At 40.9% G+C, this 26,686-nt stretch overlaps 2 protein-coding genes across 3 annotated transcripts in view; one reads left to right on the plus strand and one right to left on the minus strand.

The window, feature by feature from the left end:
- Window positions 1–5,075, plus strand: part of HDGFL3 (HDGF like 3) — a 37,844-nt gene extending 32,769 nt beyond the window's left edge. The window contains exon 6 of the mRNA XM_032700351.1: window positions 3,686–5,075. Coding sequence (XP_032556242.1) covers window positions 3,686–3,691 — 6 coding nt within the window. The 3' untranslated portion in view covers window positions 3,692–5,075. The remainder of the gene's footprint in view (window positions 1–3,685) is intronic.
- A 1,158-nt stretch (window positions 5,076–6,233) lies between these two features.
- TM6SF1 (transmembrane 6 superfamily member 1) lies at window positions 6,234–25,990 on the minus strand. 2 transcript variants are annotated; one of them, XM_032700349.1, is made up of 10 exons: window positions 25,737–25,990; window positions 23,714–23,817; window positions 23,113–23,210; window positions 22,025–22,128; window positions 21,092–21,174; window positions 19,792–19,913; window positions 15,211–15,315; window positions 13,135–13,227; window positions 12,055–12,174; window positions 6,234–6,620 (listed from the first exon to the last, which is right to left on the minus strand). In XM_032700349.1, the coding sequence occupies exons 1-10, from the start codon at window positions 25,826–25,828 to the stop codon at window positions 6,429–6,431; spliced, it is 1,113 nt and encodes a 370-aa protein (XP_032556240.1). In that variant the 5' UTR covers window positions 25,829–25,990; the 3' UTR covers window positions 6,234–6,428. The 2 variants fall into 2 exon arrangements, with proteins under 2 accessions (XP_032556240.1, XP_032556241.1); XM_032700350.1 differs by lacking the exons at window positions 6,234–6,620; window positions 13,135–13,227; window positions 15,211–15,315; window positions 19,792–19,913 and having other exon boundaries at window positions 12,089–12,174; window positions 25,737–25,866.
- Window positions 25,991–26,686: the final 696 nt, after the last annotated feature.

Raw genomic sequence — 26,686 nt, forward strand, 5'->3', positions numbered from 1 at the left:
TGAATTCATGGCAGTAGACTTACATTCCACATTTAAATCTCTGGTGACTTATGTCTTTGGTTTTTGGCTGGCATAGCTCTGAATCTTTCTATGAACACCTAAGTTCCTCTTTACTTTTACTCTCTGGATGCCCACACACTGGTGTTTGAAAGCTGGCTGTGGTTCTGGCCTTATTAGAGAGTGTTTGAACACTGGAGTCAGCACACAGGGCATGTGGCACGTTTTCCTTGTGGTATTCACTATTTTAGTTACAGTCCAGACAGCGTGTTGGTAAAGGGGGCGTTCTCATGGCGTGCAGATGCATGTGGTTGCCTGTCAGGAGGTAAATGCTTTTACTGAGTCTTTGAGAAATAATAGATTTGTTCAAAATTAAATACATTTTTTTGCTCCTGGTACGGCCTGAATATTAAAGTGGGGTAAAGGACTGTGATCCTTTTACTCACACTGACAATCATTACTGAGTCAGTGGATCTATTTGTGGAGGTGACTGCCAACATGAATAAGGGGATCAAAATCTGGTCCAAAATTACTGCCATCTGATACTATTGCAATTGGGAGAACATATTTAAAACAGCCTGTGTCCAGGCTTTTTTGTTGTGATGTTCTTGTGGGGTAGCAACAATCCTGGTTACTGCTGTGAAGGACAAGTGTAATGGTCAAACAGATCAGAGAAGCACAGGTTCACTGTGTCCTTCTGATGTGGTTTTGAGATGTTGGGTTCCTTCACTCTTCTCCTTACTTGTCAAAAATAACATTGGTCAGGCTGCGTAACAGGTTGGGGGGTTATCAGCATTGAAAGCATAGGATTAAGGGCTCCATTCAATGTAAAAGCATTTCTGTGGGCATTTTTTTAAAAAATGGAAACAGAGTATTTATTTCTGTCTTTTTTTTTTCTGCAATATGAGGCCATTTAAAATCTACCCCTCCAAAAAAGACAACATTTGTAAAAATGTCCGACTATAGCACAGTAAAATTTCTATGTAAAAATCAAATAGTGGCACAGTCTCTTGTGTAAAGAATTATGTCGACTGCTGCCTTCCAGTAGGTCAGGATAACAACACTTCTGGGTAAGGCCGTGGGACATAACTCAGGAGAAACATAAATGTCTGAATGCAAGTTGAGATTAAAGCAGCCAGTATAGATGAAATATTTGCAACTTTGTGTACACTGAATTTTGTTACCATTTTAACCTTAAAACAACATAGAATAACGACAGTTGTACAGAGCAAGTAAATAATTATTCTTCTGCCCATCCAATGAGAGTGTTTTAAAGTACAGGATGGCTGACTTAGTTGCCAGTCGCTGTTGAGGAAGGAATTTTCAGTGCCAAAAAAAAACCACGGCAGTTTGTGGATTTTCTTTTATTCCCTGCACTGTGTTCTCTGTCCTACCATTTTATTGATGACAGAAATTTCTCACTCCACTCAGTCCTTCCCTGTGCTGTTTCCTTTGTGTGCAGTAGCACTGGTCAGCGCGGCACACGTTGTACCGTAGCTCAGAGTTAAGCTGAGAGACTTGTTCAAACAAAGATGATGAGAGCTGATCTGTTTCTGAAGAGAAGTGAAACCATGGAGACCATGGAAACTGCTCAGCTCTGCCGCATCCTCGCTCAGCGGCTGCGGCAGAGCCCGGCAGTGCTGCAGGGGAGGGGAAGGAGCGAGGGCCTGAGCACTGCCCGGGGGGCTCTGTGTCTGGGAACGGGAGACCTGCTGACTTCTGGGGCACCTGCCTGGGACACATAATGTGTGTTATGCTGGAAGATGGCACTGGAAACTATGAAAGCTTTTGCAGAAGGTAATTTGCATACCTGGCTCTTTGTTGTCCCTCCTGTGCCCCACTGTGGCCCAACAGCCACATCCGTGAGGGGAAGTATTCATATTCCCAGCACCCTGCGTTAGAGTGATGCCTACCCAACCTTCTGGCCTTAGCCGAGAGGGGAATTGTTGTTAATAAGTGCAAAGGTTTCATACTCCAAAAGGGTGGCATTCTGTTCTGGATCTGAGAGTGATACTGTAGGGATGGACTGTTACACCACCCATCCTGCCTGTCAGTGCTGGGCGGCAGCTGTCATTGAGAACTTTAGCAGAAGGCAGGGTTTGATTGACAACTCATGTCTAGCTGTTTTAATGGGTGTCCACATCTGAAGGCAAAGAAGCTGCAATGAACCCCTCCAAGCCACATCTCCAAAGCACCTGTAAGTATGATCTCACTGACTGGGAAACAGGAGAGAGGTTAGTGGAGTGCAGTGCACTGGATGAGCAGCACGTGATTACACCTTTTGGGGGAGGCAGGTCTCAGGCAGTTCCTGTAAATCATCACTCCATGCCTGAGCATTTTATAATAACCCCTGATCATGTGTCATTAGTCAGGATGTACCAGGACCTCCCACACGGAAAGGGCAGATTTCCACTACTTACTGTTCGCAAACAACTTATAGGAGGGAAGGACTGGACTGAGCAAACACAGCCCTGAGCTCAGAGGTGCAGCAACCAGATCAGGATCCCAGGGTGCCAACATGGCACTTCAATGTTCTCACCCTCTTAGACAAGAGAAGCAAGATAGACAAGTCTGCTATCACCATGGCATCACACACAGCAGGTATGATGGACCAGAGCAGGAGAGATCTTAGGCAGCAAACAGCTAGTGGAGGGATGTTAAAATGCCTTATTTTCATATCCTCCTCGGGATCCTGTGCAAAATGAAAATTCCATCATCCCCAGTGGATTTAACCTGTACCCCCCCACACACACTTATTCCTTGATGCTGATTTTTTTCCTTGGTTGATCACACCAAATACAGTACCAATCCCTTCATGCTGCTCATGTGTAGTGTTTCTTTCCATGCATCAGGGTGTGGGTGGACAAGCATTCATGCTCTGAATTCTTTACAAGGAGAAGGGATGCTTTGGCCAGGGCTGGGTAGTCATGGCACACTGCATGGTGTCATGTTACTGGGTAAAGTAGTGTATCCCAGTGCCAGCAGGTGAGCTTTGCCCTCTCTGTTTAATATGAGGAAGCCAAGACTTGGAGACACTTGCCATGATCACATGAGGACATTCTGATCCTGATCCCATTAATGTCAGGGAAAGCAAGAGCTGACCTTGACTCAACCATGGAAGTGGGAGTTTCTTCCTTTTCTGTCATCACCTTACAGTGAACTCAAGCCAAACTGTTTCCTTTTCAGAAGCAACATTTGGATCCCTTAGCGATCAAAACCTTTTATCTTTCCTCATGCTTGCTAAGTGTTCGTGTATTGGAACAAGAGGGTGTTCTCATGGCTGGGCATCCAGGAATGCAGCAGTGCCTGAGCTGCTGCACAAAGTCCATCAGTGATTTAGTGCAGTGGAAAAAAGCAAAATTTGGTTGTGCCTGAAGTGTGCTACAAGATTTGTCATGGAGTCATTGGGGAAACAAAAACCCACCCACATACATCACTGGAGCTGCTTATTTGAGTAAAGCCCTGAATGTTTACTTTTAAACTGTGTTCTTTAATATTTTGTAGTGGCATGTTCAGTTGATGTAGCATAAGCAGCTTTCTAGGAAAAAATCTGTATGAACAGATCAGGTGGTTACTTGTACCTGTGACTTTCAAGTGTGTGAATAAGATGTTAATTGTACCAAGTTTGTTGCAGCATGTTATTTCTTACATTAAATGTGATTTTTTTTTTCCTCTCTCTCTCTTTCAGACTTAACCAACATAATGACTGCTGAATATTAAGGGAAAACACAAGAAGGTTACATGTTTGGTTGTCTAATATTCTTGGATTTGATATGAGTCACCACATCTGTTCATTAGTACCATCAACAGCATCCCAGTTTGTATGCACATTATTCACATTCCTATCTGTTGTGTTTGCAGAAATGACATTTTTACCCTTTTTTCTAAGGGTTACTTTTTGATTTTCATATTATTTGGTTGCATGAAGTTGCCCTTTACCAGTGGCTGAGGTTTATGAAGATATCGCATACTTGAACACATTTTACATTCCTTTTCTAGACGGAAAAGGCGTAATTCCAAATTATATCATTCTAAATCAGTGTTTTTTAAACACAACTAAATCTTAGAAATTAGTCCCCTCCATACGATGCTACAATATCTTCCACGTGCAAACATAATTTTAAATTTCCCTATATCCATTCTTTCTTGAGTTCTGATCAGTTTACAACATAAAAGAAAAATTCTTCTTCAGTTGAGGTCACCGCCAAGTTCAATAATGTAATAAAATACCTTTCCTTATTAGAAGTACCTAGCTAGTTATACTCTTAATACTTCTCCAAACCATGATGTAATGTACACTATCTGACTTAGTTCCTATATGTGGAGTTAGTGAAAGTCTTTTTGTGTTTCTTTAGATTAATACAAGGATTTTTTCCAATGCCAACACAATTTGAAATCATTCATTTGGATGCTTTCCATTTTTAAGCTTACTGTGATATAGAACCCTATGGGAAACCAAAACAAAACATCAATTTTAAATAACGAAAGGCTTAAAAAAGGATGCTGTCATTCTGGCTTTTTTTTCCTTTTGGAAATAGAACTAGACTAGTAAGTAAGCATTCCAAATCCATTACTCTGTGTACATTATTGTTGCTATTGTGATAATAGAGATTTTTATTTATTTTTATGCCAGCTTTTATTGTGAAAACATATTTAGTCTGGTTTTATCAATCCTTGTTATGCTTGTCCTTGGAACATCTTTTGCGTATTCAAGGTTTGTAGTTGATGAGTTTACTGTAAAAAACTAAAAAAAAAAAAAAAAAAAACACACAGAAAAAAAAACCAACAAAAAAACCACAAAACAAAAAGGAAACAAAAAAATGTATTGTTTTTACAGAATAAATTTATTGGAATGTGTATTGGGAGTAAGGTTTGAGGTTGTAAGCAACTAAGTTAGCGTCATATTTGGCTTCATACGTGTAATAATGTGAGGTATTAATGTAAGTCAAGTATTAAAGCAAAACATTCTGTTAACATGAGTTGACCATAATAGATACAAGTGCAGGTGAGATCTTTTATTTTTTCTGTACTTTGCCTTTTCTGGATAACGGGAGGTCATTAAATTCACCTTGAATGTATTCAAAGTTTCTTTAAAAATCATCAGAAGTAACATCGGAGGTTCAAATACCTGTTTGTGAGGCAGCATGTCCTGTGACAGCCTGACAGCTCTGGGTTTGTTTCCCTGGGAGGATGGACTGGGATGGAGCCATCCCAAAGTCTAGTGCACATGGAAGGAGCCCGCAGCAGGGATGCTGGGTGCCTACAAGCCTTGCCTGAGATGTGCTGTGGTTGTTTTGGACCTGTCCCTTTGGCTGGAGGTGTAAAACCTGTAAAGCCTCTCCTCTGAGCACTGCTGGGAACTGCATCACAGCCTTCAGCAGGAGACTGTCACAGCCTGGATTTCTCAGTGCTCTGAAGGTCCCCTCGTGCAGGGGGCAGCACACAGGCACGTGAACTGATGCTTTCTTGTTTACTGATTAGGTTTAGAAAGAAAACTAAAATTCTTTCAGTCAAAACACCCAGAAGTCAACATCCCAAAATAAAGTGTTTCCAGTTAAAATGTATCAGCTAATTTCATCTGTGAGAAAGGCACTAGGTGTACTGCTTTTAATATAAACACACATAGGAGGCATAGAAATAGCTGGTAATTGCAAACAGAAACATAAGCTGCCCGAGCCAAGGTCACTGTGTTTGCCGCTGCTTGTTTATGACCCAGCAGCAGGAGCAAAAGTAGCTGCAGAGAACACAGCCAAAACCCCTCCTCTCTGAAAATGCACGTACTGTGTGAGCCCAGGGGTTCACGGGCCTGAGCCCTCCGTGCCCAGCCCACAGGTGCTGGTGAGCAGTCCTTGCAGAGGTGAATCCTTAAGAGAATTAACAAAACCATATGATTTGCTTCTCATATATGGAGTCTTACCATAACAGTTGATTGCTTCTTAAAAGATTTCTTGGGATTTTTAACAAGGCTGACCCACAAGACATACTTTTTGACAAATAAAACGTGTGCATGTGACAGAGTTATGTATGTTAATTTTTCACGCTTCACAATGCTGACCTTCATGTTCCGCAGTAGCCGTGCAGGGACTGCTGGCACTGCTGTTCTTCTGCGTGCGGAGGCTAAACACTGACATCATTATTATTATTTAACTTCATGCAGTATTTCTAAAACTGTCAAAGCAGCTTACTTAAAAATAGCTGTGGGAACTGGCAATCCACTGCCACGCAAAGTCACAATGTTGAGAAATGGTGCTAAAGGCAGTCGTCTTTATTTTCCCTTTTTGAGTAGGATAAACAAAACAGACCGTGCAACTTTACACAGTTGTGCAATTTTACACATCGTACACGCTTCGTTTGGGTTCCATTTGAGCAGTTCAGTTACATCCCAACCCAATTATATACATAGCCAAGGAGAGGAGCTGAAAACAGTGGTTCTATTCTGTTTTATCTTCTTGTTTTGGTTTCATAAAAAACTCTGGCTTGTTGACACACCTGTAAGCGAACAGCTGAGGAAGAATCCCATACATTACGTTCAGTATCAGGAAAAACTCTTTTGCTTCTTCAGGGACTCTGTAGATGTAAGGAGTTCGAGCATGAAGAGAAGCACCAATATGGGAAAATTGAGCCTGTGGTGTGTATATAACGTTTATATTAAAAAAGGTGAAGTTGATGTATATTTTGGAAAGATGGCATAATCTGCATGCAAGACTGCATCTCAAGTGACATTTTACAAGCCAGCCCTTTTATTCCAGAATTATCCATCATCCTTTTGCGCACTGGTATACAAATACAATTTAAACTAAAATCATTAATGTCTTAGTATAAGAGACATAACTGGAACCATGAATGGCATGGCTGGAGGTTTGTTTTATGTACATGGTGGCACTGATACATCAGATATAGGATTGCACCCTTGGCTTCTGCATCATACTTTGTGCAAGGGATTCCACAATCCTTCCCCAGGCAAATGGCCATGGAAGTGGCATCCCCGCAGAGCCCCGTGCTCCTGCTCAGCCCAGTCAGGGGGTAGGACTGGCACCCACCTGCCTGGGAATGTTGCATTAGGCTTCAGTAGGAGCAGACAGTCTGAATAAAGTTAGAGAGTAAAATCTTGGAAGCTGTGTTAGTTCTGGTTTGAATTTAGGTTTTGTTTTTTAATCTTAAACCCAGAGTGTTCCAGATACTGATCCCAGAACTCCTGATGATTTCAGAAAATGTCTGCAATATTTGGCTTTTGGGCTGGGGTGGTTCTGAAGTATGGGTTGAGCGTGCAGTGAAGGTTATAGGCACAGACAAGCTTGCTGGCCTGAAGCATATTTTTAGCATAAACAAACATTTAAAGATAGAAGTGTCAGGATAGTCGCTGTCTTTTGTTTCCATCTGTTACCCGCTATTTCAAGCTACAGCTCATTCACATTAACTATTATGTGTCAGGGTTTTTTATTATTATTTAGTCAGCAGTGGAGGAGATATGAGAAGATAAACATAAGCAAAGCACTGAGACACCAGAATTTTAGGAACACAGAGAAGTACACTAAGACCAAATCACTTCCTCTGTTCTGGCTTCAGCAGGAGTCATTTAAAACTCACAGAGAACACAGTTCTGGTCACAGCAAAGTAGAAGGGGAAATACAGTGCAGGTGTTTCAATACACCATCCCAGCAAAAGGTTAGGCTGAGACCATCCATCAAAACAGAACAGGAAATTGGTTTTCAGGTGATTCCAACCACCTCCACTGAATGGGGAGAGCTTATCAAGCAAACCTGAGCCAGGAAACAAAATAATCAACTAAATCAAATACAAACACACTTCAGCAGAGTGCCACTTAGCATCTTTCTGTAAATAGCTATCACACAGCAAACAGATGTTTAGGGGCACGCTGTCAGCAGCCTGTTTACATCGGCCTTGTAATTCAGTCTGCCTCTTGCAGCCCGTTTGTTCTCACCTGTCTCAGGCAGGACTTGCCTTTGGCTTCTGGGTGGGCTCAGATCCCTGCTACCTCTCCTGGCCCAGGCAGCCAGAGCACTAATTCTCAGCACCAAAGCCCACTTGTTACATGAAGCAGCATAGATTCCCAGGCAGAGAACCAGCCACCATCAGGCTGCAGAGGAAGTTTGGTCTGTCTGGTGTTTACCTAGACACTGACAACCTCTTGAAAGCTTTTTAGAGCCTCTTCTGGGGTGAACAAGACACTAAGCTACCTGCTTGCTGTGGAGGACTGTGAGGTCCGCCTGTCTCTGAGAATGACCAGCCATGCATCGCAGTAAGTTGACAGTAAATTCCTAATAATTCATAGTAAACCTTGTCAGAAAGAACTGTAAGGGGATGCTTCTGAGAGACCCAGAACACTCAGAGACTCCAAGATGCCTTTGAGTATCTAAGCCTTATTGTGTGGTCTTGTCTCTTGCAAGAGTTGTGGCACATTAGTGAGCTTTGAGCATTGTTAAACCAAAAAGCAGTAACGTGTCCTGTCTGTAGCCCATGAAGATTTTTATTAGCTGATGATGCACCATATATAATGAAGTTATTGTTTATTAGACTTGTTTTTCAATGTAACACATTGTTTCTTCCTTTCATTACCAGGGAGGATATTTATGTTGTTAAAGTCACTTTTTTTTCTTAATTTATTTGATTTGCCTCTGTAGAAATTGTGTTATGTCTTTAATCTTGTGTGTTTCATTTCCATGACTGTTCTGTGTCTTAAAAGCAGACCTCTCACTCACCAATAGCCCAGTCCTGCTCTTCCTTCAAGTACCAGGCAGGCTTGCACCAAGTCAATAATTTTGAGCAGTAAGACAAGAGCTGTAAGGCAGAGCTCTGTGTGCAACAGGCTGGTGCTGTGCTAAGTGAGAGAAACCACAGGTCTGTTGTGTTACCTCGCTGTGATCGGGGCCTCTCGGCGAACAAGCCATTCCTTGGTGCTTTCTGTTGTTGAACCCTCTCCAAGCAGGGAATTTTGAGGTTTGATACTCAAACCAATCCCTAAACCTTGGCTGAGAAATCAACCAAATGAGATGTTGCAGGTAACTTTCTAAGGCAGCCTTACATGTCTGACATCCAGCCTTTGTTACCCTTGGGGCTTCGGCCAATCTGCTGATCCCGCCTTCCCACAGCAGTTGGAAGCTGCTGGGTGCTGGATATGGCACTGCTCAGCTTGCAATTCGTGTATGCCTACTACTCATTAAGCTTCCTGTCCATAGGAAGTAGTTTGGATTTGGATTATTTTACAATATTTTTTACCTTGTTGCCTAATCATAGGCAATAGTTCAACTATTTCTTACCCTGCAGCCAAGAAAGCCCTCCAGCTGGGGATGGAGAAGGGCCTGGAAAATGGTTAGGAGTCCTTCTTTGCTCTGTGCCTTCTCTTTAAGACTGACTAAAATCAGGCAAAGACTGTAACTTTCAAGGGTTTGGATCAGGTCTCCTGAGCCTAAGGAAAGCCATCAAATAGAGTGGGGAGAGAATAACCTAGAGAAATACATTCCTTGGGTTTAGGGTCCCAAAGGTAGATAAGTAGGCACTGCAGAAACCAGCCACCAAAAACTGCATAATTAAAAAAACCACTATGAGAGGGAGTAGAGGAAAACTTTCTGTGTTTCAGAAAACAGAGAAATTGGCTAGAGAGAGCTGGTGAGACAGAATGCTTTTGGATAGCAAGGCTGTGGCTGTTCATCCCTTCTCCCGTGGCTCACTTATATACAGAAATACCAATTTCGTCAAGGTCATAGGCTGCTCCAACCTTTTTGTATAATCAGAGCTCATGGTACTTTACTTATGTGAAATTTAAAGAGCTCCTCCTGGAGCTTCAGAAAGTCTAATAATTACTGGGTCATAACTGGTTTTGGAGTCTAAATGTTAGTAACAGAGCTGAGAGTTACATGTAATTCTGAAAAACAATAAATATGTCTCTGTGTGTGAAAGGCTAGTAGGCACTTTTAGAAGTTCTTAGTTTAGATGCATCATATGGTATTTTGTGACTTGTTTTTGTAAAAAGTACATCATAATGATAGAAATAAAAATTGAAGTCTCCACGTTCCCCATCTGTAGGAGCAGTGTTCATTCCCAGGGAGCAGTGCCCACTCCTTCCACCAATAGTTACCTTTATTGGACCTTTGTGCATAATAGGAAGCAAAATGTGTTCCAGTAACTACATATGTTTTAATGATAAATTACAGTGTTTTAACTTGAGAAAACAGCAGATGAACTTGGAAATGTGGTTTTTGCCTCAAAATAGCAAAACCCAAAAATAATATAGAAAGAGTCCTCAATTCATTGTCACATGCATTTTACATCCCAGCCTGCTCACAGTTCACCAAGTCAAATCAATTAAATCATAGTCAGTTGTAGGATGACTGAAGTTCATCCTGTAGTGCATTTAGGTAAAAACTACCAAAAAAAAACCCCCAAAACCTTCCCAAATGTCAAGGAATATTTTTTTGAAGCAAGATAAAATATGGGGAGTACACAGCAACATACAGCTCTCTTAAACAGTTTTTCTCAGCCCACAGTGTTTGCTGCTGCCAGGACAAGCTTTAGAGAGTGAAATGGGAAATTTTGAGTGTTAATCTAATGTGCAAATTGACATCCTGAGGCCAAACCACAAAGAAGAACAGAGGGGTTTTAGACTTCAGCAACAAAATGTTGCATCACACATCTAAAAGGATAAAACATCATTAAAAAAAAGGCAAGTGTTTGTTACAGGAAACATTAAAAAACAAAAAAACCAACAAATAAAAATCACCTCCAGGTGGGGAGGCTGAGTTCTCTGGTAAGTTTGCAAGGTTGTGATAGTCAGCACACTTTGACTTCTGGTTTATTTTTCCTTGTGGTAAAAAAATCTTTGAAGGGGTAGTTTCTTTCCTGATTGTCTGGGGAATTTATGAGACCTGAGTAATCTGTCGGTAAAGAAAAGTTCCTGATATGATTTTGCCTACTTTAGCTAGTTTTTGCCTTTTTTTTTTCCCCTAAATTACATTTAGGCTAAACACAGTTTCATAATATTTATAAGGCCTTTTAAGCATCTAAACCTCCTCGTTAATGTTTGCCAGATTCTGTTTTGATATCACTTAATAATTCAAGATTCTCTATAAACTGTTTGGAGAGAAAAAAGAAAAGAAGTCTGTTCTCTCTGATAATTGCTCACAAGTAGAAAATGTCATTCCACTGGGCAGTTAAAATGGATTGTAGTTTGTATCCATGATTGTTATCTCAGGCCTGAGGAACAAAGTGTTGGTCTGTGTTTGTCTAGTAGTGGTATTTGAATTACGCTTATTGCTGTGTCCCTGTGTTCTCACTATTGTGGCAGGATTATGTGCACATTTTCTGCATTGTCTGGATGCTCAGAGCACATTTAATTTCCTACATACAGTACAAATCAATTGTTCCTGTGTCTCAACTGTTTAATGGTCATCTGTATGTTATGAGAAGTCATTTATCAGTTCCTGTTGAATTGTTTTGTTTTGGTCAGTCTCCTCATAAGCATCAGCACCATCTAGGAAGTATGATCATTGGTCTGCCTTTGGCAGCACAAGCATGTCTGGGAGTTATTGTGGTTTGTGGCCCAGGAGGTTCCCAGTGTTGTATCCACATCATCAACTGACACTGTACATTTTGTGTGACCAGTAGATACTTTTTTCCATTTTTATGTTTCAAACAACCTACTTAGCCAACACATACTATGGAAACAATATATTGTGCTGCTTTGTTGTGTTTGGGATTTTTTTACATGGTTGACTGTCACAGCTTTAAGACAGGCTTCCTTCATGGTCCCAGCTAAAGAGTGCATGGTGCTTAACAAGGTTTAAATGAGCACAATAAAAACATTGTGCAGAAGGAGAGAAGTCTGCTAAAGCAACAATGTGGTCATTAGAGACATGTAATGGATTTGATTCTCCACTCCCTTAAATTAAGGGTTTTTTTACAGATACAAAAACTGATCTGATCTGAGTTACATTAGCATAAAACCTGCATGGAAAGATCAAGCCCTGGGCCCCTTATTTACTCCATAGGTGTCTACTTATTAACTTGTAATTCAAAAGTGAACATTTTGCAAAGAAATACCTGAGCTAGTCCTCCAGCATGTATGAGGGTTAAATCAGGCATCCAGGAACAGCCAGGCACCAGGAGGCCATACAGAGCAATCACATAGTATGGCACAGAGTAGAACATGTATGCCAGCATCTGCATTGTAAACACAAATATTAGTTGCTTTGCAGTGTGAGGGAGATGCGTTTGAAAATCAGCCAGCTGCTTCCTGAGGGATTGAGACTACTCAAAACTACACTCCTGGCAGCAGTGATTCCAAGGCCTTTTTGCAGCTCTAACTTCTTTAAGAAAGAATTTCATACCTGGATACTACTGACTGGATCCAGCTACCCTAAGGCCTCCCGTAATATTGATGGCTGTTTTCTCCTTGCCCAAGACATGTTTCCTACCCCTTGCCATCTTGAGACCGTGCCAGTAAGCATGGCTTGACCTAACTCCTTGTCCAGCATAACGTGGGTGTCCATTTTTCAGGCTCCATTGCACTCTCGGTTGGGAGGTAGGAGATACACCCACACCACCCCTTTCCCAGAAAGAACTGGTCCAGCAGAGATACTTGGTTTCTGCTCATTGCCACAACCCTGCATCCTCTGACTCCTTCAGGCCCTGTCCACATGCAGCAGCCAGGCTTGCAGGAGAATGGCAACCTCCAGTATTACAAAAGTAGAGCACAACATTCCCTCATCTGCAAGGCTTTTTGTATAGTGTCCTGTTTCAAGGAGTGTGTCACTGGAGACAGAAGTGAATGTCAGCTTAAGGAATCTAATCTACTACACCTCTTCTTACTGCATTATTCCAGACTGAAAGTCTGCTTTGCCCTTCTAAGGAAGGGGAATGAACATTTTAAAAGAAATATGCAGATCTGTTTCATGGACTGTATTACAAGAACCTTGAGTAATCAGGATGTGTTACTCTAGGTAACTAATATGAATCTAAGTTTATCACAATGATGAGTTGATGCCCTGTAGTGGCTATACTAGAAAATAGGAAATATTGTTTAACTTGCCATGAACTTCATCTGTGAAACCCATGGCTTCATCTTTGCACCAGTTTACAAATCACCCCTTAACACACTCTGCTCCATGGTCAATGCTTTACCTGAAGCTTAGGGTAGGCAGCAGGATCTTTTATGTAGGGCTCATGCAGTTGAATATACAGCCGGCAGAGTTCAGCAGGGCAGTCCAGGGCAATCTGAGGAGAATTTTCAAAACTTCCCGTGAACAATTTGTTCTAAAACCAGCCAACCTGACATCTGTTACCAGCCCTAAAGATGCACTAATGGTCTGCAGCACTGCTTGTAAAGGTGATCCATGTGATCAGCAATTAAAAGGTGAAATGCAGCCCCCTCTCAGCTCCTGCTCGGGGGGGTTGGGAGGAAATGCTGGCAGCCTGCTTTAAAGACTTTGACTGGAAGAGAATTTGGTCAGTTGGCTATGCTGTAGTAAAAGTATAATTGCTATTGATTTGCTCTGATAAACAACCTTTGATCCCATCAAATGTACTTTCCAATGGAAAATTGCTCTAAGAGTGGAAACTTCAAGATAAGCACCCAGTTTTAGGATAGTAAACTATTAATGTAGTCCAAGAAGAGCTGCACTGGGGCAAGGTAGCAACAGAGAGCAATGCAGTGAGACAGGTGTTACTTACAGTAATAATAGTTTTTAAGAGAGTAGCAAAGGAAAGATTATTGGATTTTACATTCCTATAGAAAGAACAAGTTCCAAATAAACATGGAGAGATGCAGTTGCAAAAGTAGTTCCTTTTCATAGTAGCCCTTAAAACTACTACAAAAGATACTGTTCTGAAATGAGTTAGCAATCTGGATCAGCAGCTGTCACTGTGTGTTATGACATCATTAATGCCTGAGCTACAGGGATGAAGAGTAAGTTTTGCATAACTTGAATTCATATGTATTTGTTGTGTGACTCTGAGGGGAAAGTGCAAAGATTTGCAACCAGTGGATGTTCCTTCCTGTTCTTTCCAACATGGGCATACAAGAAGCAGGTCTGAGTGGACTATAATGGATTATGTTTTATTAGCTTTTTCACAAAATCATGGTTCCTGCAGCTTGCACAGAGATGTTCAGTTGATCTCTATAAGTAAAACCAGTAAGCGGTTCCTGTTTGGTGAAGGAAAGCTATAAGGAAATGACCACGCTCTCAAAATCAAAAAAACCCAATCCTCTGAGAAATGAAATGGGATTGCAGAACCAAGTCAGACTATGAGACTAATGTTTCCCACAGTGAAATTACACGTAAAATTGTATCACTGTAGCAGTGTATCAGTGGTGCTCTGAAGTAGCATGATCTGTATGATATAAAGCAGCCTGTGACAAAGTAGAAGGAAAAAGTGGTTTGGAGAGGCCAGTTTTCAGAGAAGCAGCAGGAGATAGCAGAGTAGTGTGAGCAGCACAACTACAAAGGGATGATCTGCACTAGGTAAATAAAATGTTCCTTGGGTATTTATCATCACCTCTTACTTGAACTATTCTAGAAAGGATAAACATTCAAGCTTTGTTCACTGAATGACAGACAGAAAATACACTAGAGCTGACAAGGGACTACACTTATCTACTACTGGATTTATCTCTTGAAAGCATTTTCAGTACTGCCTCCTTCCCTCAGAAATTTTAATTCAATCAACTATACTTAGAGAGCAAACATTTTAAAAAATTGTCCCTTGGTTAGTAGAAACAACATGTGTTGTTCGGGTAACATGGATAATTTTTTTGCCTTTTAGGTGGAAATGTTCTCTTAGACTGCATGAGGTAGAAGTTAACTTGATATCCTATATAATTTTAAATATGCATTTCTGTTTAGAGGAACACGAATACAGAATTCCTTCAGTTGATTTGTCTCCACGTTTTTGGCTGTAAATGTAACAACAGGCCAATGAAAACAGTTTTAGGTCATGTTGATTTGCACTTGGGATGCTATTTACTCTCATGATTGTGTACCTCCTTTTGAAAAACATGCTTCACACAGCACAAAAAGGAGAAGCAAAAGCACCAGGAGTTATCATGAATAATTTGTCCTTTTATATCTAAGGCATATTTGAACCCTAAACATTACAGGATTTCCCTTGACCACAATGTACATGGTTTTTCATACAGACTCAAATTTAAAAGTTGGACTGAACATTAGAGGCCAGAGTATTAAAACATGTTCAACTTACCATGCCCCTAAATATGCAAAACCCCGTTGCTAGGATGAGGTATGCAGCTAACATTAAATCTATTGGTCGTCTTAAGAGCCCTTTCTTCTGGACTTCCTGAACCACCTGCAACACAGAACATGTTTAGTAAGTACATCCAAGTTCCATGTGACTTGTTTAACTACAAGGAGGGTGAAGTGGCGAAACATCATTTCTATCCACTGATTTCAGAGACAGAAATATTTCCACATCTAAAAAGGTGACTTCAGGCTTGATACGATGTAGTGAGGAAAATTAATCTGAATAAACTCTAGAAATGGATGGATCCAACTAAAGCCATTTCAATATACATTAGTGCCATTTCAACCTAAATCAAATGAACATTAACTCTGCGATCACCTAAGGCTTATTTAAAGCAGCATAACTAACTTTTTCAAAATTGTGTGTTTTGTTAATTGGAATTAATTTTCCTGAATGTCTCTATGTAGAAAAGCCTTGGAAACATAAGTTTGTCTCAAACATTTGAAGTAGAATCTGGTATGCTTTGTAAAAAGATTGGGTCCATCTCATTACTGACAGCAAATGCTGGTTTTCAGCAGCTTGTGACATTATTGAAATCAATGGACTATCACTGGCATAAAATAAAAGCTTTTCTGTGGCTAGTTGAGTCCTCTGCTGAGTTCAGTAAGCAAATATTATATCTTAATATGTAATGCCTAACTAGAGAATGAAATGTGCATGTATGTGTGTGTGGAGTATGTGGAAAAACCTTCCTTTCATTCTTTCATCACTTTGTGCTGTGGATTCCTCTGGCAGGCACTGAAACACTTCTCTCTGGCTCTGATCTGTGCCTCCTTTCCTCAGCTCAGGACAGGAATCCCCCCAGTGCTCTGCAGGGGCAGATGTGAAGGGTTCATACCCCATGGTAACAAAGGCCATATCCATATCTAACAAGGTGGCTTGGAAAAACCAAAGTTATCCCTTTGCCTACACGGTAAAAACTACAAGACCCATGAAAATAATTCGAGGTGCACTTTCTGCACTGTGCAGTCACAAAGTTATAAGCACATCAGTGTATCTTTCTGTAGTTCAGAGGGAAAACTTCCCCATGTATATGTGTTACTCATTTCCTCTTCCTTTTTATTAGCTGTGTGTTGGCATGCAGACAGCTAAAGAAAAACCTGATTTCCTTCCTGTTATACACTTGTGGAATTGTCTCCAAAGCGCAAAACAATAATTAGGATGCAAGGGCACAGTTAAAAGCACTCGGGATCAAGATATTCACAATGAAGTTATTGAAACAGGAGAAACAATCTTGCAAGCACAATTCCTGAGTAAAATCTACTAGCTCTGAATTCTAGGCTAACAAAAACAAGGCTATTGTAAACACATAGGCCATCATAATACTTTTTCTGTTTTTCTTTCAAAGGATCTTTTTCAAGAAAAAAAAAAGTGACACCTTTGTTTTCCTTTCAAACACAAATAACAGGTTTGTTTTGGCAGTATGGTGTCACTTCACAGTATTCACAGTATCAGTGTAGGAATGCTTATAATATTACTGCAAAGGATGTCTATATTCTAATAGACATCCTTTGAAAGGCAAAGGTCTCCCAAGGCTGCTGAGTTACAAATAATTTTCAGATGTAACTGCCTAAGATAATGGAAAGCTGATATATTTTCTTTCTACTTTTGACTAAGTATGAGGCTTATCTATCTATCTGTCTATATCAATATAGATAGATATGTATCACTCCTCCTTTCAAAATGAATATTAAATGAACGTGCATATTTTCTCCAATTAAAAAGCTACAATAGAACCTTGTGGAGACAAAGCCAATATAAGTGGAGACAACCTTTGGTGTAGTTTGAGTTTGTGAAATTGCCAGGGTACAGAAAACTCACACCTTTTTTTCCTCTGTGCATGTGTGCAAACAAAATAAAAATGCAAAGCTTAAAAAAAAATAAATAAAAGCAGAAGCAAGAATTCAAAAGACAGAATGCACTTTGCTGGCAGAATTCAGCTACAAGGTAATTTTTCCTTGCCTTTATTTTACGTGGCAAAGGCATATCAATAAATGCTAAAATGAATTACATGTTAAGTACGTTGGCCAAGCAGAGCAGGCTGGCCACAGGTTTCTCATTTACAGCAAACAGCACTGAACTCTGCACAGATCTCATGCAGAGTTTCTTTTGTGTAGCAAGGAAGTGGGTAGGCATGCTTTGCAATTTCTCTCACATCCAGGAAAAAGCTATTTTCCATAACTTCTGAGGGGGTTCTCACATGATCAGTTTTAAGGCATCAGAATAATTTTGTGTGCTGTCTGCAAAAGTCCCTTCAGAATTCATGTGCAAATCTGAATTTGTGTTTTAATTGTTAGTGAATTTTAAATTATATTAAACTTTTCTGAGCTAATATACTTGTAGATAAATCTGTTGGGCTTTCTAAATACTGCAGCACAGCTTGGTTTGGTTGCAGATGAGGACATAACTCCATTCTGCTCCCATGCATCCATCTCTGCTAGGAAACACCCACAACTTGATTACCTCTCTCTGTTCCCACATTGATTTTTTTTTTTTAACTAACTGATTTGTAATAATATTATAGCGATGTATACCCTGGCCAATAGAATATGCCTTGCTTCTATTGCTTTTATGTAAGCATTTTTCTATATACTAACACTATCATGTTTAAAACCATTGCTACATTTTCTTCCTAAATCTTTTAATACCAACTCTGAATAACGATAGCTTCAAAAAGTTTTACAGCTAATTGTCAGTGATCGGCTGAAAGAGAATTAAGTATGTTCAGGACTCACAGTTGTTAGCTCACTGATTAGTAGCATTAAACACAATTATTTCCTGGCAACAATACTTAATTTAGGACTGAGAGACTTCTATGAAAAATTCATGAGTAGTCATGTTAAGATTTACAGGCATGCTCGGATATGGAGCACAAGTTACCAGTGAAGATAAAATACAACTTCTGGAAAACAAACAACTTGGGAAGGGTAGGAAGTCCCAGTGACAGGAATCAAGGCTTTTTCTATGACCTTCTGAGCAAGGAAGTTTATGTTTACAACAAAGGATTCACAAAGAAGCGTAATATTAAGTTTTCAGATCACCAGCATTTCATGCACTTCTATTTTTTTTTTATATATATAGAATTTTAAAACTAAGTTTCTCTGCAATATATACCAAATTAAAATATGAAACCTAGGTAAGCAGTTTAGCTCCTAATAAGCACAGGAGACATAGCTGTATTTCAGCAAATAAGCAGCAATTCCTCTAATGTCCATTTCTGGTGTGTTCTTAGTACTAGGAAAACAAACTGAAACCTTTGTCCATCCTCCGTGCAAAGGTTGTTCTCACTAATATATACAGCAAAAATTGCCATCACTACCTTTAACTACACTTCTCTACCTTGATGACTCTAAAAAATGTGTTTCTGGCCAGAATTATTGATTCCTTTAAATCAATCAGCTCAGGTTGCTTTGGGATGGGGCATATGGTTTCCTATAAGCCTGTGCAGGAGAGTGGAAGGTTTGGCACCTGAAGACTCCCCTAATTTGCCTTTCATAGGGATTTGCCCTAAAAGTTGTGTTTCTGTAGTGGTTCTTCAAACTTCAGGAGTTATGAAAATCTGCCTGTGCCTGCCTTTCCTACTGAAGAATCATGGATGGATGGATGTTATTTTTCATACACCTCTGGGAAAATCTGTCTGTGCATCACCTGCTGTTACTCTTTGCCATTGGCTCTGCCTGTGCACACTGATGGCCCCCTGGCTCTGGAATGGGAACTAATCCTTCACCTCTGTCTATGTTTCCAGTTACAGGATGAACCTGATTGAGACTCAGGAGCTCTTGTGGTGCAAAAATATTAGTCGATTCTGTTGCTTACAACTGATACAGAGTGCTGTGGCAATAAACTTGCTTATAGCAATCAACAGTTAAAAGATCTGTTCTGTGCTTTGTACTGCAGGGAATTTTTTTTTTTTTTTAATAAAACAGTGCATGAACTATTAATGCACTGTTTTGATTGCTCAGTTGATCTTACAATCCAACTAGTAAATTCAAAGACAAAAGTCTAAGGAGTTTTAAGTAAACGTTTTTACAGATTTATTTTTTTTAGTAAGTGTGTAAATAATTTTCTTATCCACTTACGTACATCTCACCTGTAAAATCTAATATTGAAGAAAGCATATACAAATAATTATTAAATGCATGAAATCTGCAGGTCGTCTTCAGAAGAATACTTTCCTGTACTGTTTCTATGGGATCTTGTGGTGCTTTATGAAGCTGGTATAGGTCAGTATTTTCATCAGCTAAAAAAACTAAAGCAGTCAGAAACTGAATAGATAGAAACACAATTACACCTACAAATGGGTTCTTTACTCTAAACATAAGATTCTTTTTCTTTATTCCACCATGATGAAATAGTCGTCCAGTACAGACATTTTTGCAGTGTCTACTCAGCCCAACAGCAATTGTCACAACAGTCACAGTACATCCCATGCTCTCTGAGGGACCTATAAAACCCACCAGAAGCAGCCAGCATATTTCAGCTTTCCTAACAGTAACCAGCACTGAAATACAATAAAATTACCTTGACTGGAGTGTCTTGAGTCACTGAAGGTTGGTTATAAATTCTGAACCCAGCCCATATGGGGAGGCAGATATATGGTACACTTAGGAAAAAAGCAGGAAACACTTTTGTTCCATATTTGCCTGTTAAAGAATTATTATAAGATTTATGAGAATTGGTAAACTGTGTTGCAGAAGAATTTAAAAATATCCTCTGTAATATCAAATCTGAAGCAGCTATAGTAATGTAAAGATAAAACACTAGAAATCACTGTTAAAGAAACACACAAGTCTTGTTGAAAATCACATGCTCATTACTGGTAGAGTCACAGGTAATGGAGGGCCTATTTTACTGAAGCCATTTCAGAAATCAGGGATTTTTTAGGAAGATGGGAAAACACCTGTCACTCTGCACCAGGTAATCCTACAGGATGGCACAGCTTTGAAATCTCTCAATGGAACCTGATTCAAAGAGAGAGCTTGTTCTTTAAAAAATGGAAATAAAAAAGTGTATCCATTTTGCAAGATCTGATATTGCACTTGCTTTCCAAAGTCCTGATTCCTCCTACAGGCCTGTACTGAGGACAAAACATTCCGAGAGATATCCTCAGCCCAGGTAAATCAGGAAAATCTGTGTCTTTCACACTGGCTACTCTCTGTGTCAGAAAGGAAGGCAGGAGGAATGCTCCTGGGAGCAAGTTTCTTGGCCTTCCCTAGAGGGAAGAGGAAGGGATACTGTTGCACTAAATCTGCTCTTTTTCTCTGTGGTGGATCTACACAGGAGGGCACTGGGCTGGCCCCAGCCTGCACCGTGAATATTCCTCCTCTGCCATAAAAAGCAGGACCAAAGTGAGTTTTCCTAAAACTTACAAATTATTTGGACATATGAACATTTTTCTCAGTTGAACATCTGTCAGCTTTGCTTCAGTTTAAGCTGCTGGGAAGTCAGACTTTTAAGTAAATTGGAAATTTTATGTAAAATAAGATTTGTATTCTTATGATACTAAGACATGCTTTTTGTCTAATTATTTAAACCTAGTTTAGATGAAAGCCTTACAGGTATAACAAAATACAATATTTTTTTTCCCCTTGAGAGCAGTGTAAGTTGAAAGGGTTTGGTTTTTTTTCTCCCCTGGTCTCCATCTTCCCTCCCTCATATTTAGATTTCAAAATATCTTGTATCTCTCTACTGATATTCCTAAAATTCCTCTTTCATATTGTTACAGAAATGAACCAAGACTGCAGTAAAATATAGATAGCCTAATGCTGAATTTAGAAAATGCTTCACAGGAAAAAGTTAGTCATATAAATTACTTCCTTACCCACAATATTTCCAGGCAAAAAGACAATGATGCTCATGATAATGGAACCTAGCCAGTAGAGACCAATGGTTCTATAGCTTTGTCTGTTTAAAAAAGAGAACAGAATAATTATTGCACCTTTTCTAAAAATCCCCTACCTCAAATATTATACTCATTGCCATGGTTGCTTTTTAGTATGTAAAGGTTTTAAAATCTGTACCACAAGTCAACAGTGGATTCTTGCCTCTGAGAGGGGGATATGGAAAAATCCTATATTCATGTGTGAGAAGGTTAAAGGTTATCCCATGAACCGTACAGGCTCTGGGCATACTCAGTTATTTACTGTCATGTTTCACTCCTCAAGGCTGAGTCTGCACATCACAGGTTGTACCAGACTGTAAAAGAATTAATAATTAATTCCATACTGTTAATGCTTCTATTACCAGCAGGTACATTAGCCTCTGGAACTAAAGTACTTACTTTCTCAAACTTGCTATTCAACTGCAAGAAACATAAGAATCTCTAGAAATAGCCATTTTCTTTTAAACTTCATGGCACTCTCTAATATGGATGAGATTCATCGTTGTGCTAAGCAATGCATTATTCCTATCCTAAATGTGTTATTTGAAAAACGAATTGTTTTTCTCGCACATGCTTTTAATGTGTGTCATCTTTAAGCTTTTAACTAACACTAAGGGTGCAGATGTGCTGCTCTCTGCTGACTCTGCAACAGATACATCCCCATGCATTTGCTGGGCTTAGGCAGCTGAGAGAGAGGGTAACTTGGTGAGGGTACAACTCCTGAATGTAATGAAATTTTAGCAGCATTGCTTTGGCCTATGACATGGAACCGCCTTGAAAGAAAAATCTAAACACTGCATAGAAAAGAAAGCCCTTTGTAGGTTATGTGAGAACGGGAGCAAAGCAAACAGTACACAAATCAAACTGACTTACTCCCACGCAATAGCTGCCACCATCAACAGGTACATCAGATAGTGAGCAGAGCCATCCCAGTAGCAGATCACATGGCCATAGGCAGTGTTGAGATATGGCTCACCCTGGGGAAACATGTATTTTAGAAGAGATTCAGTGATTAGAGGAAGAATAACAAATAATTAATAAAGAACAGCTAGAGATAAGTTCAGAAAAGTAACTGGTGTTCTTGCAATCCAGTGGTACAGTTTTTGACTGACAATACATATTTCCAAGCACAGACCTGATGTATGCAGGATCAGCTATAATTAAATGAGTTCTAGAGTTGCAAAATAGGGGGCAAGATGGGGGGGAAAACTCCTCTGTGTGACTGTCAGCATTACTCTGCTACATTATGGAAATATGACTTTTCCATATTTTAGTGGTAAAAACTACAAAATAAAGATACATTTAGCATGGAACAAATGCAGATATATTTAGCAACCTAGAGATTTACAACAGTATTGAATATATTGATGCCAACATATAACCTTGTATGGTCCAACTCATTTCTCGCTTAGGTTCATGGAATCTTTTCAATGACTTCAGTGACTTTCATATCAAGCTCTTACTGAGCTATTTTTGGTGGATGTTGATATTCAGGAGCCAACAGATTCTGCTGACTAGGTACCTGGCATCATCATTTTTTAGCTCTACTTTAATTCCTTTCAGTAAAGTGATTAGGCAAAAATAAAACAGCAATTTTGTTTTCTTCTTGCTAACACATTTAGGTGCTGCCAGACTCCACTCCTGGGTGCTGTCTATGGCTTTCTGCAAACACGTGCAGTCCATCCATTTCCCAGAAGTTAATACAGAACAGTGTTACTTAAACTGAGTGAAATAATGTTGGAGTATGAAAGGTACATTCTTTTTCCCAAATGAGTCAGTGGTTTCAAGCCATGCAAGAGAAGGTTTTGTCCATAACAATAACAAAGCAGGTCAATGACAAAATTCAAGAAGACCCATTGAATGTGTGTTTGTATGAATGGCTATTTTTCTGTGACAAATACTACACCAAGTTATTTATAGTGAAGATTTTATTTACATTTGTAAGCCAAACTATTATTTACCTCTCTCAAGTAATGAGTCATGAATCCATCAATAATTCCATCCTGTTCCAACCCAATTATTAGGTTCACTACACTGGTAAAGGCAAATACAGCATAAACTGTAATAAGATAAGGAAAAGAAATTAATAAAGAATTGGAATCACACAGTTGCTTCACAATATGATAAATTCAGTCAGACAGAGATCTATTGAACTAGTTGCATCTACTTTGAGGTCACAGATATTTAACACACAATATGACTTTCCCACATAGCTCAGTATTTTTTAATTAGTGGTTAGTCAACACAGTTCTTAGGAAGCTTTTCTGAGGAATGTGAAATTCTGTAGAGCTGTAGGCACAGCCTCCATTGAAAGTCAGGGTCTGCAGAAAGGACTATGTAACCTTTCAAAAATCTTGGATACATGAAGTGTACAGCCTTCACTGTAGTCATCACTTGGAAAGGAGAAAGGACAACAAAAAGGAGGCGGAGAGGGAGTTGTCATTTTTGCAGGTGAGCAAGGCAAATACATGACCCATGGTAGTCTGTAGCAGACCTTGCTGGCAAATTAGTCAGTCCCTCCTTTGGGACAGGAAATTTAGCTTCATCACAACCAGGACATACCATAAAACAGCGGGTCTTTCGGTGGTTTTCTTTTGACAAGAACACGAGCCAACAGAGCAATAAGAACCAGAACCAGCAATCCAACTGCAACGATTACCCAGGAACTGCAACAGTATTTAAAAAAAAACAAGTTTAAAAGAAAGACAAAGACAGAATTTTGCTTCTTCAGCTTTTCTTATCAGCTATCCTCAAACATACATACTCTTGAAGTAACTTCTAATAAAGTCCCTTTCATAGTCCATCATAGTACTTATTTTATAGTTCTGCAGAATTTATGTGCCTCTATTTTCACATGTGATCAGCTAAAAAAAGAAAATACGAAAATAGCTAGATAAACAACATATTCAGGAGTCTAGATTTGTAGGATTAAAATCAGTTTTCATACTGGTATCTACAAAAATAAACAAAAATCATGGGAAAATTAAAGGGCAGTGAGAGGTGAAGATCAAACCCACAGAGATTCCAAGGCCAAAAAGGATCATTGGGGCCATTTCATCTAACCTCAGCAATAAATTATCTACCCAGGAAATGACATATTCAAAACTAAAATGCATCAGTTCCATGGCATAGGAGTGGCAGTGTGGAGCACCTATGATGGATCTAGCTTTAATGTTCAGTTTTGAAGTGCTACCAGGGGTCTCTCTGGCCCTACAAGGCAGGACCATTTGAGGGGGTTCAGTAATCAATGCAGGTGGGCTCAGTGGAAACATCTTTTCCGTGGAGACGGAGCCATAATGTTAGTGCATGTAAAGTGATGACAGGGGAAAGCACAAAAAATCTTTGGCACAAAGCAAATTTGTCTCCAAAGACAACCTAGGAAAACCAGTTTAAAATTGTTTTAAAGCTCTAAGTAGGTAAATTATACTTAGCTCTCTAGACTGCCCTCCTCAGTGTTCAATTTTTTTGCTTATTTAAGAAAAAAAATGAAGGGGAAAATTAGGTAAAGTACAGATGCATAAGCTAAAAATATCTGCTACATCATTTTATACATATGGTACTTATACACAGTACCACTCTGTGTCAAGAAAAACAAATTGTGTACAAAGAAATTATATTACGACAATTTCAGCCGCAGTGAAACTTGACTTAAAATTATTGCAAAAAATCTGCAAGACCAAATATTTCAGAATATATATACACATACTTTCTGAGTCAGGATGAGCAGTACTAGCTTGTTGATTTATTTCATGGTTTGAATCTTCTGATAGTCTGTTTTCCCAGAGATGAATTTCTTCGTACTGTTACAGCTGTTAATATTGCAGTGACTTTTCACTGCAGTCTATCATTTTGAAATAAATATTGGCAATGAATCAAGTAAGTCAGCATGTGTTATTCGACATTACTCCAGCAGTGAGAAACCAAAAAATTTGTTATCAGCCAGAAGGAGGAAAATGAGGAAGGAACAGATGTAGCAAAGCCTTTAAAACATGAAGCAAATATTTGTGCAGTAGTTGCAAAACACCCCAGGCTGTTGGGATCACAAAATACCACACAGACCTTTGAGTGAGCCGGTTTTTGCCGTGAAGAAAGACTTTTCTTTTCTAGACCCGCCATTTATCCTGGGACCGCGTTTTGGCAGAGCGAGGGCATACGGTCACTATTAGTTAAACTCGCAGGCTCAGGGGGTGCCTGCAGGAAGCCTGCGGGAGCTCTCCGAGGCTGGCGAGTTCTTCCACTCGTTGGATTTTGTTTGTGAATGCCCGGACAGGGAGCCGGAGGGAGGCTGCCCCCGGTCCCGGCTGCTCTGTCCCCTCGGCGGTACCGCCAGCCCGGGGTGACCGGAGCTCCGGGACACGCTCCAGGTGATGGACACCGGCAGCGTGGAGGGTCCCGGGGTGAGCGGTCAGGCTGCGTTCCCCCTCTGCATCCCGGAGGACGCGGGCAGGACCCGGGAGCGGCGAGGCGAGGTCCGCCCCGCTGTCCCGCTCCGCCGCCCGCCCCGTCCCGCTCAGCCCCGCGCCGCCGACAAAAACACCCGCGGGGACCCCCCGCCCCGCACCGCCCCGGCCGCCGCCCAGCTCACCTGCCGGTGGCCGCCAGGCAGTTGAACAGGTACGTGACGGGGATGGCGGTGAGCGAGAGCACGAACACGCCGGTGGCCGCCGAGGCGCTCATCGCCGCGGCGGGAGGCGGCGGCCGCCCTGCTCGCCCCAGCCCAGCGCCGCGCCGGGCCCGAGGCACCGCCTCGCCCCAGCCCCGCACGCCCCGCGGCCCCGGCCCGCCGCCCGCCCCATCGCCGGCGGCCGCCCCCCCGCCCCGCGCGGGGAAGGTTAAATCCGCCTCGGAAACCGGAGCCGCTCGGAGAGCGCCGCGGAGCTCTGCCCGCCCCCGGGGCTCGCCCCTGCCCCGCGGTCGGGGATTGCTCGACGGGCGATGCTGCGGGATCGGGGGCGCGGGTCCAGCCCCGCGGGGACGGGCGCTGCCGTGACAGCCGGGCTGAGCCGAGGGGCTGAGCGCTTCCAAAGAGGCGTCACGGGTTAACTGCGGGTGACGGCGCGGCGAGGTACCGGGGCGGCGGCAGCCGGAGCGCGGGGTCCGCGGAACCGATCCGGGCTCATGAGAGGTGGTAGATGGAGAGAGGGTCCCCTTGGTGTCCCTGAGAAACCCGTAAAAATATTATGCATCTCTTTTGCATCAGTATTTAGCTGGGTTAATAAGAACAACAATACTTAATAAGAACAAGGGCATTAGCGTTTTTAAAATGATGGGAAAAAAATTTGTGAGCTCACCTTTTCTGCTTTAAATGTCAAAAATAACTAGCAAAAGTTAAGCATATGTCTGACCTTGTCCATCAGCGTTTTTTTTTTCCTGGCTTCAAACTTTGTTTATATATGGGTATCAACACTAAAGTGTCAGTGGTGGAATGAGCCTTGTGCACAAGGCAAACAGAAATGAAACCCGCTGTTCCTAGAAGTTACTGAGCATTTAATTCCAAGACACTGGCAAGTGAGATTGATCATCCAGCGTTGCTTG

Source organism: Chiroxiphia lanceolata, chromosome 12, assembly GCF_009829145.1.
Source record: "Chiroxiphia lanceolata isolate bChiLan1 chromosome 12, bChiLan1.pri, whole genome shotgun sequence".
NCBI lineage: Eukaryota > Metazoa > Chordata > Aves > Passeriformes > Pipridae > Chiroxiphia > Chiroxiphia lanceolata.